At 36.6% G+C, this 21,527-nt stretch overlaps 1 protein-coding gene across 2 annotated transcripts in view; it reads left to right on the top strand.

Annotated features, from left to right (window-relative positions):
* Positions 1–21,527, top strand: part of QSER1 (glutamine and serine rich 1) — a 55,393-nt gene that overhangs the window by 14,092 nt on the left and 19,774 nt on the right. For both annotated transcript variants that reach the window (XR_008577470.1, XM_054828607.1), the window contains exons 2-8: positions 4,874–4,986; positions 6,266–6,430; positions 9,853–13,563; positions 16,435–16,730; positions 18,227–18,343; positions 18,892–19,025; positions 21,307–21,521. Coding sequence is in view for 1 of the 2 variants with exons in the window: in XM_054828607.1 (XP_054684582.1) it covers positions 4,874–4,986; positions 6,266–6,430; positions 9,853–13,563; positions 16,435–16,730; positions 18,227–18,343; positions 18,892–19,025; positions 21,307–21,521 (4,751 nt within the window). In the remaining variant the exon portion in view is untranslated. The remainder of the gene's footprint in view (positions 1–4,873; positions 4,987–6,265; positions 6,431–9,852; positions 13,564–16,434; positions 16,731–18,226; positions 18,344–18,891; positions 19,026–21,306; positions 21,522–21,527) is intronic.

Here is a 21,527-nt window from a genome sequence, read left to right on the forward strand (position 1 = left end):
AGCACGAGGTTATTGCTGATTTTTAATCTCCTCTCTGGCAGTTTAGTTAGAAGCAGACTGTATGCCCAGTCACCTTCCCACAGGAGTGGGAAAACTGCTCTTGTTTTCAGTAAGGCAGAACAGGCAGCCCAACAATGAGATCAAATTGTTTCCCTGGTCTACCTCAAATCTGATCGGTTGTACGGTGCCTGCTGGGTTGTTGCCTCTTGTTTTGCTGGGTTTGGTTGTTTGGGATGTCAGACTTGTCAGTGGGTGCAGGAGCCCGAGGTTGGGGCGCTGAGGCTGCTCCTCTCCGGGCGGTGGGAGCAGGGACCTTCTCGCATCGCCCGCAGTCAGGGGTTTCCTCTGCAACTGCTTGTCTTGTAGGTGTCCGGTTTCACTTTGAGAGCAGCCTGCACCGTTTGAATACTTTGAAAATGCGCTGTGATTTAATGTGGGGGTTTTTAGCAATTTTCCTTTATATCAGAGGCAGAAGTTACAAGTGCCAAAGAACAAAAGAACAAGGTATTGCGCCCAGGAGTATCCTTTGCTGCTTAAGAGTCCTGGTCTGTTTTTCACATAAGCATTGTAAGTTTCCCTAGAGCTTGAATAATTGCTGTTACTAAACTTTAAAAAAAAAACAAACAAAAACCAAAACTCCAAAAACCTTAAATATTGCTAAGCCCTCATGAAAATTGATCTAGAAAATAAAGTAGAAAGATGAAAATTATTAAAATGTCCTCTTTCCATGTAATAATACTTTTTGTATCGAGTATTAAGTAAACTAACATTCTTGTTTAAAGTGTCATTGTTTCTGTATTTCATTCTGTATGGATGCCTAGGAGAGCAAGGTTATTTGAAGAAAATGAGAGAATTAAAAATAAAGACTTACCTGTATGTCCAGTGCTCACTGCAACTACATTTTCTTTCTTTGTAAAAGTGATCCTTCAATTCGAGTTCGAAGTTAAGAAATGCATCTATCACTTGTGTAAAGTGCAAACCAGATAATTGTGTTGGCAGGTAAGGAGGGTGGTGAGTTTAATGTAACCAAATAACTTTTTGCAGTTGGAGACCTAAATTTATACGAAACTATAATAATAATAATAAATTATAATAAGAATAGCAATATAAACAGATATGTGAAGAGCTGATTCAGGAAAGACTTTATCCAGGCTAACAAAAAGGAGTTGTAAATCAAGGTTGAAGTATTTTAGTAACAATTAAGTGCAATAACTATACATTTTCTTCCAGAAGTTTTACTGGAGAGGTAATAATCTGCTGTTAACCCAACTGATGCAGTTGAAAAAAGCAGAGTAATATTTGAGTCGTTTCACTTTCATTGTCCTAAGGATTTTTTGATTGCATCATTACAGCAATGACAAATAATGATGGCTTTTTATAGGACATCTCTAAAAGGACACTTAAATATTATATTAAAATTGAATGGAACTTTTCAATGAAAAATACTTCAGGGAGACCTGTTTTCCAATCTTGTATGTCAGATTTGTATTACTTTCTAGCAGTAATCACTCCATTGTGCAGTTAACTATGCCAGTAGAAGTGAGAAATCTCTGTGATTTATCAGTGATAAGGTGGAAGTGTTTTTGGAACACTTTATAGCAACTAATGATAACAAAGTACCAAGTAATGTGAATGTGTCTCTTCAGGAACTAATCTGACATTTCAGGTCAAGTGAGAACTCCTATGGAACTTTTACAAACTTTGAAACCAGAGTACGAAAGACTAGATAGCCATAATTTTATTTGCCATGCTTAATGTATTTTTGATACATGAATTACATGCTGTATAAGTTTGTCTGTTTAAAAGCTAAATTTTATAAAAAGAAACCCTAAGGCAATAATCTTCTTTCAGATTGCTATGCTTGTGTTTAGGATAAGCTTATGTAAACTGAAGGCATACATATATGCAGAGTTTTTTTGAGATAAGAATCTACATTCCAGCAACTAGTAATTATACAATGAACAATTAACTGTTCTAATAAATACAATGTTTTTATTGAAAGACAGATTCATTTTTGAGGTTGCGGTTGCATTAAGTATGACCTGGGAGTTTGTATTTAAAAACACAAAGGCATCATATACTTTGAGTGTTCTTATGATGCTCATAATTACTAAAATTTGAGATTCTAGTAATTAACAATGTTTTTGAGATACTAAGCCTAGAGGTTATTTTGTATCTCAGTGTTAATTCCAGTGTCCTCTGTGTTACAAAGTCTTTCTCTAAATTTCTTTTGCAAGTTGCTTTTATCATTCACAGCGTTCTGCCACACGTCTACAAGCTTGCATGTTAAGCTATCTGGTAGTCTTTGCGTATGCTGTACCTGCCTTTTACAAAAAAAAAGGTGTTCATTGCAAGGGAGTGAAGAGGGGGAAATTAATCACAATCTTTACCAAACAATCAGAATAAGTAGAAATTTCAAATTTAAAAAAAAAAAAAGAACAAAACCCAACCCAAAACCAGCAAGCCAATTTTTCAATTTCCCAAATTTTCAGGTGGTTAATTTAAAGTGAAGTTCATCCACTTTTTGCTCATGACCTTCTGCTGTGACAATGTAAGAGGAGAAATGATGCAGTATTACTTGATGTAATCTGTACCAGTTTTTGTGGGTCTAACCTCATCTGGAAGGACATTTGCTGCAAAGTGTAGTCTTGCTTTCCTAGAACACCACTATGATGCCAAACATGCCTCTCAACCTGAAAATACCTGAAACGGGAAAAGGAAGATGTTCGGCTGTATGAGCGATATATGTAGTGTGACTTCATAGTTTGCTTTTTAAACATATATGAAAACAAAGTCAGCATCACATACTTTTATGTAGGTAAATGCTTTAAGAAAGCCTGAAAGTAAAGCTAAGTAAAACACATGGAAAGTTTTCACAAGATCAGCATTTGTGTCAGTGATAACAACGCATGCACTACCATGATTCAGTTTAGAAATGTGTTTTCTTGTGTAGCGCATTTTTATTTTTAAAAAAATCTGAAGAAAACATCATGTGTCCTAATTCTTTTGGTTTTTTTAGCCATGCAAGTTTGTTCAAAAAAACCAAACCACCTTAACTTTAAAATTTGTCTTGTAAAAATATTTGCATTTAAATTGGCTTTATTGCATGCATAATGTTTTATGTGCAGAACACTACTGTAATTTCTTTCATCTGGAAATATTAAACATTTTTAATGCTGTAAATAAAAAAATAACCTACAGCATCATGCAATCATGCCTGCCAATTGTCCATAGTAATGATGCAAATCATCAGATTTCAGTCAGCATGTAATAGGAATCGGTTGCTGATTCATACTGTTGAACTGCACAAAGATCTGTCCTCTACAGCATAAGCACGTCGATGTGCTGACTCTGAATTGAGGTTTGGCTATTCTCTAAAAATTAATTATTGCTGTGAAAGGTGTTAGTGCTAGACAGTGAGTGCAACTGGGAAAAGCAGTAGCTGAGGTTCTTTGTTTTTTCAAAGGATTTTAGTTGAAACAGAAACTATATCCCCTGTTAGTGCATCTGAGGCATGGAAGTTAATCTAGAAGTCTAAAATGTCGTGTCCCTTACAGTCAGGCTCTTGCTAGTTCGTAATGTGTGGAGGTCACAGTCCTCTTACAGGCTCATCAGATCTCCACTGCCGCCTCTTGTCATCGTAATGAAAATGAAGCAAATCCAGTAGTGGTGCCAATTTTTATATTATTTGGTGACTTCTATAAAAGTTTCCCATGATGTCATGATTCCTGGCATCAAGTGTTCAATTTTTCCCTTATGCAGAGTGGCTGCCCCCTCATCCCAGGGGATGAAAGAGGATAAGGGAAGTCTCCCTTACAGCAGTCAGCAGGGAGGGCTGTGGGTTTCGCCATTTGGGATTTTTTGGCATCTGTTTACAATTGAATTTTGAACTTAAAGCAATCTCACATGTGCATTGGAGTAAGTAGCGGCTACCTATAAACTTGATGTCCAAAAGGCAAGAAGAGAAGATGATAAATGGTTACTTGGTCATGCTGGCTTTCATTTTTTCCATTTGACAGGTGCTGTATAGAGCTGAATCTGTGGAAGCTTGAAAGCTTTGGGATTTTGTTTTGCTTCCTCCTCCTTTCTGCCTTTTAAGTTGGAAATCAGTAGCACTTTTGGCAGGTTCCTAATGTTGCTTGATTTTTAGATGGCATTTCTTTATTTCCTGCATTATTGCTTTTGCATGGGCCCAGACACTGTATATTTTCAGTTTGCTGCCATTAAGCCTGATTAAAACATTATGTTAATTTAGATGACTCATTTCAAAACATTAAATAAAAACTATGGATCATTAATTTTTATTTAATGCTAGGAGGTCTGAAGACTGAGATTTGTCACTTGCTCGTGCGCTCACTGTCAATTTTGTTAGAATCGTACCAAAATTAACAAAATCTTTAAAATCTTATTTCTCCCGCAGCTTCCTAGTCATTCCAGTCTCTGTATTAAATATAGTCCTGTAAGTTTTAATGGAATCAGAAATCGAAATGTTAAAGTGGGCATGAATTTGTAGACATCTGCTTTGCAGCTTTTACATCAGTAAGTCATTACAAAAAGTGTCCATCCAGTGTTTCTTAGAGTTGAACTAGGAAGACCTCTGTCTTTCTGACCTAGGCCTTTGTAGACTTTTCCGTGATCAGCTTTGATTTTTGTAAGGTTTGTGGGTTTTTTCCTCTTTCGGCTCATTAGGTTTTGTAGTACTTTTTTTAACTGCTTAACATTTTTAGTGATGTCCTAGCACAACCACATCTGTCAGATCTTGGGCTTATGTTCTCATTTATGCAACTTTTGGCTTGTGGTTGGGATTTTGTAATTGTACTTTGTTTCTATAGATGTCTATTTTTTTGTTAATAATGTTTAATTTCTTCCTTAGCTTAAGCTATGGAGGAGGACATTCATCACATTCAGAAACAGATCTTCTTCACAGACAGACATACACAGCTTCTCATCAGCTTCCTGGATACTCTACTACACATCATCCTACTGGTAACTGTCCATATCATGAGATTACAGCTTAAATAGCTAAAGGAAAAAAACCCCAACTTTTACATAATTTGGATTCAAGTTGATGAATTTTATAATGAGAGGGAGTTTGTCGTGCAGGTGGTGGCAAGTGGTATTAAAAAAGCTGAGTTTGTAGTAGAAAGTTAACCATCAGTTGTTAGCTTTTATCAAAATGTCCTAAGTGGAAAGGAAAGTACGTGTAAGCGGGGGGTCATGCTCAATTATTTATTGTTGGTTCTTAAAGAAACTGCATTTATTCTTTAAAATACAGCTTTTCAGGATTTAGTCTGTGCATAAGGGTCAAACATTAAGTATGTCTCAAAGCCAGCTGCAGAAATTGTGCCAATTCTTTTAGACGAAAACCAGCAGCAAAACTAATGCAAGTTGAAACACACTGTTGCTAGTGCTTACATGTGCAAACTAAGACATAGTGCTGGGGGGAAGTTAAAATTTACTTTAAATATAGTAGCAGGTTAGGCGATGTTATATCTGCATCCGGATCTTTCTGTGATCCTGATGATATCCTGTCTCCATGGCAGGAGAAGACAGGGCATGACCTCTTCACGCTGGCTTTGCAACCCGGTTTCTAAGGAAAGAAGTTTGAGTTCATGTGCTGGCTGGAATCTGCAGTCTCTTGGCCAGGTCCTTGATGAGAACAATGGAGGGTCAGAACTGCAGGGAATGTTTCAGGGTGCAGACCCTGCAGTCTTGACATAATCTCAGTTACTCAAAACTCTGGATCTCTCCAGTGCTTCTCATTGAGCTCCCTACCATTGAAAGGTGTGAGCAACAGGGAACACACAAAAGTGTGTGTTTGAAACAGGGAATGCAACCAAAACTGCTTTTCATGTGCCAGTCCTGCAGAGAAATCCAAACTGCTACAAGCTGCCTGAAGGGGGAAAGGGTTGATACAGAGAAGTTGAACCTATTTCAGAAGGAATTCTGAACATCTAAGCAGTTAATGTAAAAAGTGGAACAGTGAATCTTCAGATGAAGGGGGAATTTTATTGGTTGACCTAAATATTGTTTTTAAGCATCATATTTGATACAGATTTTAAAATGCGTACTCAGGTTCCAGTTTACAGTTGCAACACTGTAAAACAGTTAAACACTGAAAAATCAATGTACTTTAATAATATTGCTAATGTTTCATAGGTTATTTTTAGTGAATTATGAATGCATATCCTTGTTATTTGATTGAGCTTCTTGTAAGTTCATCTGAATTGTCTGTTTTGTTTCATTTCCCTCCACTCTCATCTAGGTCTTTCGGGAATATTTGATACCAGTATGCACAGTGCTGGAAGTAACACTAAGGAAACTTCTTCAGTTATGAATTTTCTCTCTGCTATTGAGTCTCGTACCGCTCAGGCAGTCTCTTCAGGATCTACCATTTTACCACAATTCAGGGCTCCTTCCTGGCAGACAGGTGAAAAATTTCTCTTGAAATAAAATTTTGTCATGATTATATTGAATGTCTGGGAGAATTTGAAACAAAAGTACCCTGACTAGCTGAAAAAGCTACATGTCTTCTACCTTTTTTCCATATTGGCATTTAAAAATATCTCAAAATCAATGCAATTATATTAGACAAAGAATTATATTAGACAAAGAATTATATTAGACAAAGAATTATATTAGACAAAGAATTATATTAGACAAAGAATTATATTAGACAAAGAATTATATTAGCAGAAGTTCTAACTGTTTAGAAGGGATTCAGATGTATAGGATATTATTTTGCCTAACGAGTCAAAGTTATTCTCCAGCTTTGTTTGGAATTAGTCTCAGTAACACCATAAGCATATTCAGGTAGACTACCTGTACGCCCTAGCAGATCTTTCATTCTCAAACTCTGTTCCCTGTCGTAGTTGTTCTTTTGTGACGTTACTACTAAAAGCCTATGGATAACTTCAGCTCCTTTGTACACAGAAGTAATGAGCAAGGTGCTCTCAGAAAGAAGGTCTGAGGTGCATGTTGCATAGAAATAAGTGATCTAATTTACAAATAAACAGGCCATCTCTTTTGACAGACTGACTGCCTCTTATAAACCTCCCCCATCTGTCAAGCCTTCTGTGCAGAGCAGGAAACTTTGCATATTTTGAGCTCGCTATAGGCAGCCACACCAAGATAACTGTTGCTACTGCATCTGTGGGTAGCTTCAAGTTCTGCTTAATCTTATGTAGTGATTATGCAGCTGCACAGTGAATCAGATCTAGTCACTGGTCTGACAGAAAACGTTTGGGTGTGTTTTTTTCCTTTGGTGGGATGGTTTTCCACTGTATCAGCGAGCTGATCTGTGTCTCAGTGCAGCTGTATGATCACTGGTTCTGATTTAGGGGAGGAGACATAAGGTAGAAAGAGGGAAGAGTTGAACAATCCTTTTGTTGAGAGTTTGCGCTTGGTGCGTTAAGTGTAATGTGCAGCTGCATTCTGTGAAGAGCTACTCAAAAAGTTGAGAAGAGAGAATAGGACTTTTTATTCACCACGGACAAAAGCAGATATGTGAGAGCACGGATGAAGATGCACACTGTTAGTCTGTAAAAAAAAAAAAAAATCTTAGTATAAATCAGTGGTGTTTGGAGTTGTGATGACCTATCCTCACATAAGATTGTAAGCTGGGAAGAAATCGTTTTTTCTCTTCGTGCTAGCATTTCCTCCATTGCAGCCTGCCTAATGATGACTTGTGAAGCATGAGGAGACATGCTGTGGGTCAGGTTTGATGTTGGTAGCAGTGATTGAGATGCTTCTCAGTACTCATTACTAAAAACTCATCAATAAGTCCATTTTCAATATTGCCAGGTCTCTGAGCTTTCTGTTGTCCTTTAATACTTTTGCTGCTTTTCTATATCCCTCAATCCTCCCAAGTGTCTTTTGAGAGCTTTGTCTTCTACATGTTTTTTTGATGAGGGGAAAACAAGTGCTCTTTGCTCTTCAGGGTGACCTTTCTTTAGAAGGGTTTTTTACTTTTTTTTTTTTCTCCAAACCCTGCAACTGCTGATTTTTGGGTGAAAGAGGACAATGTGTTTGTTATGTTGTCCTACCAAGTCTTCCTTTGATGTGTGGGATGTGTTATGGACGTGCTGATTTCTCAGGGTAATGTGGGGTGCTTGTGCACGCAATTTACTACCTTTGCCATATCTTTTGTCTGCTCCTCTACAAAAGTAAAATATAAAATCCAGCAGCTCTGCCATTGTAGTGCTTCTGTGACTGGCTCTTGTCTGGTTTAAGAAATTACATGTGTAGTAGGAAGGGCTTTAATTTATGGAAGAGAAGGGAAAAATACAGGTTAGATGAGAAATTAACATCTGCAGTTAAAATAGGTGTAAGTTCTTCCCCTTTGATGCTTCTGGATGTCCCTATCTTTGTGTTAGTGGTAAGGATCAGTAAAAAAGAACCCAGTTGTACATGATGTTGCAGTTTTTTAGAATAGGGGAAAAAAAGAATTAAAACACTGCTTATGCTTTCTTACTCAGAAAGGCCTTATTGTTGACTAATGAAAAATACCTCGGCATTCCTTCAGTATCACATCTCTTCATATCAGTTTGTCTTGAACTGAAAGGGAGAAACAAAGACTTTCTTTCGCAGCTTCATCTGAAACTTCCAAAGCAATTGGATGATTAAGTTGCAGTCAGTTTAAGAGGACTTAATGTATTTCAAAATAAAAATTGATTTTTTTTTTTACTGAACTGTTTGTCTCAAAACAAGCTTTATTTACTGAGGGTTTTTTTTATTCTTAAATGATCCAAAGCTCAACACTGTTTTAAGTATCCAAGAAGAACAGAAAAAGGTCAAATTATACCAGTGATTTTAACGTTTTCTGATTTGCATACCCTTGTAAATTCCCCAGTGGAAATTGATTGTATTACAGATTCCTTTACAAGATGTTTAAGCCTCTCTGAGAATAAACTTGCCTTCTTCACTTTTGTTCATAGATTTCAAAATAGTACACAAACTTCACCAGTACCTACAAGTCACAGGGTGAAAATCCCTGAACGATATGGATCAGTGGTGTAAGCCCCAAAGCTTGCAAGGGAATTTCACACTCCTATTTTAGTTGGAGTAGTATATTTTGTTGAGAAAGCTTGTTTAAGGCAGGATGTCATACCAATGTCCGGATGCAAATAAGTAATACTATACTTTTCAGTTGGATAGTTGCTATTGTAGTGTGCGGATAGCTGCTGTCTGTGGATAATTTGGACTCTCACTTTAGAAATCCTACAAATCATATTTATACTTTGTATTGGAAGTCAGAGCCCTTCTTTAAGAAACTTATATTGCAAGACGTATAGGCTATTAGCTATTTCACTGTAAACTCTGAAATGTTTCACATAAAGTGAGTTATAAAAGTATTGGTAAATGCAAGAGATGGAATTGCTACTTTAACTGTGTATGTGTTACAACTGGTAAGGTGTAATTTTGCCTTTTTACTGTATATTCAAAGTGTCCAGGGCTTTTGATCAGTTGTCCTCTACTATGAACTTCTTTTCAGACTGAAATAAAAACTAATACAGAGCTTTCAGTTTCAAAGCAGAATTAATGTTGTACAACTTTTTTAATCCACGATTTGCATTTAAGGATATGATTTTTTTTTTCCCTTGGCAATTCACTGTAGGTATAGAATTCGGAATTCTTATAAAAATCCTGCACTTCCAGTTTGAAAAATACCCACAATAAGTGCTTCCCATTATATGTTTTTGTTGAAAATAGCGATGATTCTAAAGAAGGTTATATTTGTAAATACTGTAAGATCTTACAATTAAATGACTTATAGAAATGCAGATTGTTGTTACTTGTAAAGCTCCCTTATGCTCTTTTTTCCTTCTTGTTTTGTTTTTGTTTTTTTTCCAGGTATGCATTCCTCAACAGCTGCAGAACTATTTGTTACTGGAGCTTTGCCAACCTCTGGAACATTTCCACCAACATCTGCTTTATCAGCATATCAGCATCCCAACGCTTTCAGCAGCAGAAACTTTGCTACTACCCCTTCTCTTACTCTTCAAGATACTACTTTTAGTGCTACATCCAATGGTCTCTTAACTACCCACGATCCTTTATTACAGATTAAAACATCACAAGGCACTGTTCCAACTGCTTTGACATTTGAGCGCCTAGGCAGTTCTGTTTTAAGTACCAGTATACCACCTCAGTCATCAACATATCGTTCTGCTCAAGAATCTGCACCCCATCTTTTGCAACCTCAATTTAGTTTGTTGCCTTCGACCCTTGGAGGAGCTCAGCAGGTTTCTCAGGCGTATAGCACATCTGTCTTTACTGGTTCCACTGCTTCTATCGATAGAGCACTTCAGCGAGAATGTAGTGTTATTAAACACCATCAGCGGCCTTCAAGTACTCAGTCCGTTCAGGCGCAACTGACTGTTTCACAGCATTCCTTACACAGCTATTTAACGAGTACAAGCGGAGTGAATTTTCAAGATACTTCTAGGCACTCAGCATTGTCCTGCAGTCCAGTTGGAGATGTTACTCAGGTGAGCAATGGAGGACCACAGCAGAAGACTTCTCAAGTCACAGTGGAACTTGCTCAGTCATACACATCTGCAATTCCATCACCTGGTTTTCCATCTGCCTCCACAGCAAAAGTGAAAAACTGTTCCACGAAGCAGCCTCCAAGGTCAACGAAGACGCCCAAACCTCAAAGTGTAGCTCCCACTGTGCAGACACAAAGCTATGCCAAAACCGCACGAAACCAGAGTTCTGTCATTACAGGCCAAGCACAGATCTATTCTACAGCACAGCTCCCAAGCCTCTTGTCAGTCAGCCAGTCCCAAAACTATGTTTCATCCCAGGCTCAGAATGTGCCACCTGTCAGTCACTCGCAGGATTTCTCATCTAGCAAGGTTGAAAAGCTGCCCTCACTGTATAAAACATTGACTTTTTCTGGGCAATCGCAAACTATTACTTCTGACAGTCAAACTCTAAGCTACTCCTCAGAGGAACAGGTATTGACTTCAGTTCCAAATGAGAACTACTCTGGGCAAACGAGGGAACTTTCTTCAGTCAGCCAATCTCAGAGCTACTCTTCTAGTCACTCTCAGGGTTTATCTCCAGTTAGCCAATCCCAAGTTAGTTTTTCATCTCAATCACAAGTTTTATCAGCTGTTAGTCCTTCAGAAAGCTATTCTTCAGGGCAGTCTTTAACATTAACATCGCCTTCTCTTTCCTTTAATGCCTCTCCTCGGATACAAAGTCTTCCAGCCTCGAGTCCTAGTCAGAGCTATATTTCTTTACATTCTTCTCAGAACTCTCAGTCACAAGAATCCTCCTCTCCGCAGTCTCAGAAGTTTTTGCCATCTGTCCAGTCTCCTTTTGCATCCCCAGCTCATTCACAGACACTGCAAAACAACAGGCCTTCCTCGGAAACAAAGTCATATGTTAAAAGGAAGTCTGACTCTAATTTGTATGCCTCGTCAAAACAAGAGGAAGAATTATCAATGCAGGATATGCAGGCATTGCAACAGCAAGCTTCTCTTGAGTCTTCCACTCAAAGGCTAACCGATGAGGAAATCAATGCTCAGGATGCATCCTATAGGGTCTCAAAGCCAGATGACAGATACTCTCAAAGTGTAATCAGAAGTAACTCTCGTCTTGAAGATCAAGTTGTTGGACTTACTCTTCAAGGAACAAAAAAAGATGAAAGAATGGTCAATTCTGTGGAACAGCTGTCACAACATATTGGCCATATCACTAGCCTAAGCCATGATTTAAAAAAGACAGCTAATTTAATGCAAACAACACAAATAACTGTGAGTGCTAAAGAACTAAACCAGCAACATTCTCTTATGCATAAGGTACATGAAAGTAAAGCTCAAGAGCAGCAAGGCCAAGTCATTAGTACACCATCGCAGGTTCAAGCTCATGCTTTAAGACATGGCCACCAGCTGTGTTTACCCAGTGCACAGGTACTACTAGAGTCAGCCTGTGACTTGCAGATTCTTCATCAGTCAATACTACAGTCAACTTTAGGACAAGCAAAGGCATCACCACAAGTGCAAAGAATACAGAGTCCTCAGCAGGTGACGCATCCATTCCTTCAGATGGATGGTCATATTATTCAAAGTAATGGGGGTCATTCTCAGCAACAGCTTCATACTCAGAATTCAGAAGTAATGAAAATGGACATTTCTGAGCCCTCAAAACCACTACAGCAACATTTGACAACAAAAGATCATTTTACTCAGACAAATCAACATGATTCAAAAAATCAGTTTGTTTCTCTTAGTTCAATATGTTTCCCAGAATCTATACTTCTCAGTGATGATAGGAATATACTATCCAATGTAGATGACATCTTAGCAGCAACAGCAGCAGCCTGTGGAGTGACACCATCTGACTTTGCCAAATCAGCTTCTAATGATGAGGAAATCCAGTCTGTTGAAAATAGCGAGGAATCTAAACCACAGTTCCGATCAATGGATGTAAGACATGTGTCTTCTGGTTTCAGTGCCTCACCTACTGTAGTTGGAAAGCCAGCAAGCATAAGTAATATTTCTCTGAATGGAGGCCAAATTACTATAAATCTTACACCAGTGTCAACAATACAGACTAAAACTGTGAACCTTGATCAACAGCACATTGAAACTTCTGATCAAAACGTACCAACAAGAATGACCTCTCCCACCCTTGGCCCTGGTCAAGAAGAGCAAGAAAAAGGGGCTGTTTCACTTAAGAAACAATCTAGCATCAGTCATGAATCTGAAGAAGATAATGATGCTTCTGCTGATGGTACACTGAATGCAAGAGACACAGAATTTGCTTCAAGCGGTAAGAGTCTAAGTGAAGAAAGTGCTGCTTCAGAGAATGATTTTAATATGGGTGGTGATGATGGTACAGTAGCAGGTAATCAGTCAAAGGGTCCATTGCAGCCGCTATCTATGCCCCGAAGTGGAGATGGAACCATTAGTAGAACTGAAGAAGAATGCCAAGATTTAACTCAAGGGAACCTTCAGAAGAAAAAAAGCAAAGGAAAAAGCCAAAACAAAACTGCTGCAGAAGATGACAGTGCAATTCAGAAACAGGTAAAAAGAAGCGGACAGTGTAAACGTCAAAATTCAAGAGGAAACGACTCATGTTTGACATATTCTTCTCCTGTTTCTGAAAGCTGTTATGATACTTACCAGCATCAGGAACGAATGAGGCAAAAAATTAAAGAAGTTGAAGAAAAACAACCTGAGGTCAAAACAGGATTTATCGCATCTTTTTTAGACTTTCTGAAGTCTGGGCCTAGGCAACAGTTTTCAGCTCCAGCTGTACGAATGCCAAACAGGACTAGGCGACCAGTTACCCAAATAGTTCGTGCCCCTTGCCTACAGTCCTCTGCGAAGCCTCAGCCAGCAGCAGCAGCACCACCACCTGTAGCTGCTGAGGTTAGTGGAGAAAGTCCAACCAAAAAAGTTGATGAAGAACTTAAGAAAAATTTAGAAACGTTGCCTTCGTTTTCTTCTGATGAAGATGATTCTGTGGGAGGTAACCACGATCTTCAGAAGAGCATCTCTACTGCATTGTCAGCCCTGGATGATACATCTGACAGAAAGAACAAAACAGGTAAAACAGTTACTACAAGTGCATATGTTGAAGGAGATATCTGTAGCTGATGGGAAAAAAATAAAGAATAATTTTAGCTATCTTCAGTTCAGGTAAAGGTTTTGATTGGTTTTGTTTTTAATCACAGCCATAATTAAGGCTTCTGTTCAAAAGGTGTGTTGACTATGAACTAAACTAGCGTTTTCCACAACTAGAAAATACGTAGATAAACTTTTTCATGCTACTTAAGTAGGACTCTTCTTATGTCAAAAAGTTTTTTTTACCCCAGTATTGGAATAATGTGTCTGTTCTCCTCTGGCTTGGAATGCTAAATATGATTTTCATCTGGAAACCTCAACAAACCATCAGCTTTTAAATCTATTTTATAAAAAATCTAGCAAGAGAACATATTAGTAATTGCCATCAGCAGAGGTTAAGTTCTTCCTAGGTAGAGTTAAACATGTGCTGTCTGTGATGATAGAGTTGCACAGAATATGTGCATGAAAACAATTTTTGCACTTGTAAACTGAGCACTGGTTTGACTGGTCTTGTCCAAGATGGGAGTCATTTGACTTTGATTTTGGCCATAATTAATCAGAAGTGGTGTAGCTTCGTGTTGATACATTCCTAACAAAAGAACAAAATCTGGGAAGGGTTGTTTTGGGCAGGGAGGGGCAAGCAGCAACCACTGATCACACACTTTTCAGTTTCATTTGTATTACACCTGTGCTGTATGTTACATTGTCAGTGTTCATAGCTTTTAACTGATGCGGCTTTGTTTTGAAGTATTTTCAACATACAGCATATTTTTGCCTAGACAGACCTTTTCAGTGAAGTTTGTTTTCCTCTGGTAAGCAATTAAAAATTATCCAGCCAATCACATAACTGTACTAATTCAAGAGAAATACCATTGCCTTCCAAAATAATCACAGGGAGAAAATGAAACATTTCTTAAACTCTTCTCGGGACCCGCGACCCATAGGCTGGTTCTTAACAAAATACAATGAAGTCATTTTTTTCTCTTTTTAGATTAAAGGAGAGAGGGAGATTTTTTTTTTCTCCAAGAATTACCTCATTTACTGAAAAATACATAACACAATTGAACTTAAATTGTAATAATCAGACCTAAAATGCCGGGAAAAGATTGCAGAATATGTGATACACTAAACAGCACCTCATCTTAATTACTGTTCTGTTTTCTTCTGTGGATATTTCTATTGAATTATGTTAAGTTCATGTATTTTGGAAAGTCTATTACAGAAGATGAAGTTCCTCATATTTCTTTTGGTTGAATATGTACTTCAAACAAGAAAGCAGTGACCTTTTTTCCTCCCAGAAAGCCAAAATGTGAACAATGTCACAGTTTGAGCCTCTGACTGGTTTGTTAACTTTTAATAAGCCATGGTCTGTGTACAACTTGCTAAGGAAATATTTCAAAGGTTTTTGTGTTTCAGTGTTTTATTTGCAATGATTTCTTTTACAATATTATTGTATCTTCTTTATTATTCATAAGGCTGTAATATTTATACCACGAGTTTCTTGAGTTCACCTTCCTGTTTTATTGTATATGAGACTGTACGTTGCACAAGATGCTTAGTAATGACTTCTTTCCTACTTGCTGGTACTGTGTAGATTTTCTAGTAATTCCTTCTTCTGTCTGTTTTTGCTCATAAGCATGGAAAGATAAATATTAAAACATAGTCTCTTGTTGGTAGTATTAAGTAGTGTATGTACAGTTATCTGCTGTTCTGAAGACTGTAAATATACTTGGGGAACCAATAATGCTATGTCTAATTAAAGCTGTCATAGCTTTAAAAAGAAATACAACATATTTGCAATAATGTGATATGAGATATATATATATATATCTGGAAGAACGTATTTCATGGCTTAGCAATTTTACTGACTTGATTTCATGAATCTTCATGTATCTAGTATATAGCTTTTGTATCAACACATTAATTTGGTATTTAAATAATTTGTTTTGGATCACTTTTATTAAAATATATGCCACGTTATCTTTTTTCTATTTTTTCAAGTGAAAAAGTCAACAAATAACAGTGACTGTAACAAAACTGTAATCTCAAGTTTGAAGCCAAGTTTCCTAAGTGATATTGGTAATTATGCTATAGCTAATATAACCTGATTTCTTCTAGATCAGCAAGTCAGTGTTAAAACTAATGTATAAATGACTACAATATCTAAAAAGGATTCTAATTTTCTTCAAATGGGAAAGAATAATAATTTCAAAAGGTGGGAGTTTCTTTTGGCTCTGGGGCTTAGAGAAGGAGAAGAATGTTCTTTCCCTTTGTTTTGGTCATCAGTTCTCATTGCTTACCTCTGCTAATATTAAAAATTATTAGGATATTGCCAAAGTTTTAATCTGGAACTTCCAGTTAAATTATTACAAGATATAAATGATAAATGTCCAAAAGTCAACCAGTAAATGTTTTCCTATTTCATGTGTATTTCTCTTTCCTTAATCCAATTTAAAAAGACTTTACTTATCAGCAGACTGGAAACAAGATTCAGTGTTGTAACCTTTACTATTGTATTTACTCAGTCACACAAAGTACAACAGTATTTCCTGTCGATCATGTCTGTAACTATCAAATTGTTTTCTAAAGCATTCATCTTTGTTATTTGTAGATGCTAACAGATGTAGCAGTTTAACATAAACAGAGGTATACTAGCTACAATATTTTGGTTTTGTTTAAGGTTTAGTTGTGGCCAAGATAACAGTCTATTTTAATTCTTAATGCAGATGTTTTTCATAGAATAGTTGTTTTAATGTGTATTGTAACAGAAAAGAAGAAAAATAAACCTAGTTCCCATTTTACATTGCTAATCCTTGATAATTTGTTTAACTGAAATTTGGATTTTTTTCTTCAGAAGCTGAAAAAGTGGCGGTTGTTACTGCTGCAGCCACTGCCACTACTGCTGTAATAAAGCAGGAATCTCCACAGACAACTGCTCCTGTAGTCACTGTGCAGGAGAAAATGAATCCAGCTGACCCCTTAAAAGCAGCTCAACAGGATGCCGTGACTTCAGACCAGTTGGCAAAGATACAGGCAACTGTTGCAATGGAAGGATGTACTGATGAGGAGAATACAGACAGTGGAGGAGAGGGCATGTACAGAGAACGTGATGAATTTGTAGTGAAGATTGAAGATATAGAGACACTAAAGGTAATCTGAATACTTGCTGTGTATGAAAAATCCTCCATGTGAATTTAGCCTCAACAAACTACCAGAAGGGGAAAGGCTGCAGATTAGTTTTCTGTTTCTGTTCTAATATTCCCTGGCTGCTGCCAAAATGCCTTGAAGGTGTCTTTCTAGTGCAGGTTATGATTATGTTCTGTATGTATGTGACCCATTTTATACTACATACATAATAAAGTAAATATATGTACTGGTAACCTCTGTTAGAACTTGGAATTACCTTTTTTTTTAATATTAAAAAGCAGAAATTTTTCACAGGTTGTTGACTTGGTTTTTTTTTAAGATAGTAGTAGGCTTTCAAGTGTAAGGTGTTGAAGAAATGACTTTTGGATTTTTGCAAAAGATCTTGGAGTTGTCTTTTTTTTCTTTTTTGGAAGAGGTTCTGTTTGCTATTCCAACAAGACATGGCTTCCATAAGCAACTGGAACAGCTTTTCACATGAGTTTGAGAATGTTCCTTGTTGTCTTTGATTTCTTTTTTTGTTTTGTTCTTGTTATTTCTGCATGTTTACTTTTCCTTTTGTTACTATCATAGCCAGCAATATTCTTACCATTAATTTCTAATACTTTTGATTACTTGTCTATGTGTTCATCCTCGAGTTTGTGTTAAATGAATTCATGTAGCTTTGTCATATAAGACAAGTGTTACCAGAGTTTTAAAATATTCCCTTGTCACTTATAAAACTGATTAAGTTTTGTTAAGAGATATTTTGAATTTTAAGCTTTGTGATGTTTGTTTATTATAGTTATTTAAACAGTCATGAAAAAGGAACCAATACATGACTATATGTTTTCCAAAAAGAGAGTTTCTGAGTTAGTAGTTTGTGTGTAGGATTTATAGAGAATTCTTATTAGGGATAATAATTACAAATTTGTTTTTTACCATAGTTTATTTCTCAAACTATGTGAAGAAAATCAACTCAAACTAGGGTTTTTTTTATGGTTAAGCTGAACTGAAAGTGTAAACTCTGGTTCACGAATTCATACTGAACTATCTCTTTTCACATTAGTGCAGGCATCATGCTGTAATGTACCTGGGCTTCTGCTATAGAATCTCTAGGGACCTGCAAGCTTTTTGCTACTTGTTGTGATTCTTGCATTTTTGTTTAAAAATATTTCATGGAGCGAAAGAGTAAAAAACTGGAAAAATGTTAGATTGTTTTAAAAAATAAACTTCTGTGGCTGAGTTGCATAGTACACGAGTTAAGATGTCACACCATAGGCAAAGCTGGTTGGCACAATTTCATCGCTGTGCAAGTAAAATATGTAGATTGCATTATACTTATTGTAGTTCGTGTCATACTGTTTTGATGCAAATGGCACATAATGACAAAGGGTTTGGAATTTTGAATGACTTATTTCCATTTTATCCCTGTGTAACTTGCTCAAAAAATACAATGCACAAACACACTTCTGGGAGAAAAATAAGTGCTGCTTTTAGCAAATAATACTATGTTCTTACAGGATGCTTTGCAAACAGGAATAGAGCCTCCAGCTATTTGGAAAGTACAGAAGGCTTTATTGCAAAAATTTGTTCCTGAAGTGCGAGATGGACAGAGAGAGTTTGCTGCTACTAACAGTGTGAGTCTTAAAATTCTTTATGAAGCCTCATGGGAACTTATTTCCTTAATGGAAGTCTAGGAAGCAAAATAAAATCTGATTCTGACATACATTCTTAGCAGGCATCCTTGGAGGGGGAAAAAAAAAGGTTGAAAAGATTTCTTGAATTTCTGAGGAACAAGTTTTCATAGCCAGAATAAAGTTAGTGGAAGCAGGCTTGTGAACCAACTGCTTTCCACAGTGGGAAGATGCAGATAGGATACTATTTCAACAGACAGCCCTTTGCCAGGCAGATAATCCTTTGGGATGACACATGGGAGGATTCAATAAAAGGAGAAAATGAAGCCCAAAGTATCTCTTGCCTTATTTTCTTACTTTAAACATGTGGAAATCTATTAGAGAATTTATTTTAAATTATAAATGCTGCAGGATGGCTCGTCTTCGTATATCCAGGTTGTTTCTAAACTGACTTTTTTCCTTTAGTATTTACATTTTTAATTGTTAAACTGAATAATTTTACTTAACAGAAACACTTATGTATTCACTTTTTCTTTTTTTTTTTTTGTTAGTATCTTGGGTATTTCGGTGATGCAAAAACAAAATACAAACGAGTGTATGTGAAGTTCATTGAAAATGCAAACAAAAAGGAATATGTCAGAGTATGTTCAAAAAAACCACGAAGCAAGCCTGTACAGTCAGCAAGGTATTTTATTTCAATTTGTTTTTCATTTTGCTGTATTGTTTTCATATTAAGAACATATCTATTTTAATAAACAAGACTTATAACTCAGGATTATGTTAATTCATTTTTAAGTTGGAAACTGGGAACTGTGTTTTGCTTTAAGAAATGAGATATAAATTACTGCCATATCAAGATTTCCCTGCCTTGAATCTGTGAATTGCAATACTCATTCATTTTAGAGGTGTTAGGGCTTCACACGCTATTTATTTCTGTCATCTTTTGGCCTGTTACTAGATATAAGGATAGAAGCCTACAGGTGTAATGATTTTAAATTTTTGTGTGTTGTTTTCTCCTATCCTATGGACTTTGCAAGTTAGATATATTTTTTCTGGATTGATTTCATGACCATTCTGTCCCAGTATACTAGAAATACTGTGCTTTCTTTTTAATCCTGTAAAGATAATTTAAAAACAAAAGTTTCTTGTTGAAGTTGATTATCACAAGGATGTTTTTCCTTCTTTTGTATGTCCTTGCACACTGAGGGTATTTCTTATTGCACCTGCCCTACCTCCCCCACCCCAAAAGGCCTTATCGCTTTGAGTCATCCCATGTCACCTCTATTTGTGCCTTAAGATCAGTAATTCCAGTAGTATTGCTTTTAAACCACCAACAGGGATAAATAAAACTCAAATAAATCTGTTGCTCTGGAGAGCCATGTAAAGAATCGAACATCGTATGGTTTTGATTATTCTAGTAAATATACTACTAGTCCTGCAGAATGTTATGACCGTGTCTCACACAGGTACTTTAGTTATCTCTGAGATTTCCTCCGCCACCTCCTTCTGACATGGTTTTCACTTCAAGTCACTTGCTAAGGGTTTTGCTATTGTGTTTTGTGTTGACCTTCGATTGTGCTTTTGGAAAAGATTGCAGATTCTGTACTGTACAAACTCTGTTACGCTTTATTGCTTAGCTTATTTTATTTTCTCACAACTTCAGATGATATCTGAAGCTTTTCTCTCTGTATGGCTTTTCAATAATTATAATTTAATGTAGATATATTTTCCTCATCAGATGTTAGTAAATAGTAATAAAAAAACTACAGTGCTTTTCATTCAAGAAATGAATGGGGTTTTAAGTCCAGTTTGCTCTCAAAGCAAGTGATGACATCAGATAATTAGTTTTATAAAATGATTGTGATCCACTTAAAACTAGCTAGGATTTTGATGCTTTTTGGGCTACAGAAGTCTGTTCCAGAACCTGTTCCTCTAGTGCTCTGAAACAATCCAGTCTTTTAGCCGAAACATGATCATGATTTGATTTTATCCATATATTCTCCTCTCAATGCTGTTTTTGGCTTTTATGTGTGTCTTTCCCTGGTGTTTTTACTGCATGATGTATTTCTGGAGAGCAGTCAGATTCCACCTCTGTCTTCATTTCCCTAAGCTGGGTTAATCAAGGTCTTCCAACTTCCTCGTCTAAGGCAGGCTTTCCATTCCTCTAATCATCCTGTCTATTGTCGCCATCCATTTCAGTTTGAAATCTTCACCTCTGACAGCTGACAAGAATTATTCACAATATTCCAGAAGATACTAACAGTGCTTCTACTATACATTTCACTGCTTTCCCATTTGAACTTTCCTATTTGGACAAAAAAATCTTGCCTGGGGCTTCCCAGAATTGTGTTCTCCATGTTCTCAAAACTGTAGTGCATTATTAGTCCTAAAGTATATAACTTTGTATTTATGATATTAAGTTTCCTGTTTGCTTTCCTGTTTTGAGTGGTGGGAAGAGAAAGGAGAGGAGTTGTCTGGTTTCTTATTTCAGTCCTCAAGATCCTGCATTTCCTGCATTTTTACCTGGATGATATTCTCTCCCATCTTTGTATGGATACAATATCCCAACTTCAGTTTGTCAGTGAATCTCATTGATTGCTAGTATTTGTTCAAGTCTGTTGAGTCTGATTTTTTTTTTATTAAATAATTTTAATATTAGCTCAAATCTCCGATAGCTCATAAATTCTACCAATATTGGGCAATTTAAGCTTTCTGTGCCCGTTTATCTAGTTAGAAAATTGGAATACTATTTAATCATAGGTAGTTGAGAATAATTGTTAAGCATTATATCAAAAATATAGTAGTATAGTGTGTATGACCTAAATCCTAGTTAGGTGTGATAATGAAATTAAGTATATATAATCTGTGGGGAATATATTCTGGTTAAACAAGACTATAGCTATTTTATTAATGCCAAAACTTGTGTGGTAATTATTTTCATAAAGATCGTCTTCATAATGTTGCAGGACTATTCATTGCAAACCTAGTAGTAGCAATAACAACAAAACCCCTGATCCACCAACACCAAAACCAACAGCAACAAAAGTCTCTTCTGTGAAACCCAAAGCTAAACAGCCAAAGGTAAAGGCTGAACCACCACCAAAGAAAAGGAAAAAGTGGAAAGAAGAGTTTTCGTCTTCCCAGTCTGATTCTTCACCTGAGGCCCAGAGTGATGAGGATGGTGAGT

Source organism: Grus americana, chromosome 5, assembly GCF_028858705.1.
Source record: "Grus americana isolate bGruAme1 chromosome 5, bGruAme1.mat, whole genome shotgun sequence".
NCBI classification, from domain to species: Eukaryota; Metazoa; Chordata; class Aves; order Gruiformes; family Gruidae; genus Grus; species Grus americana.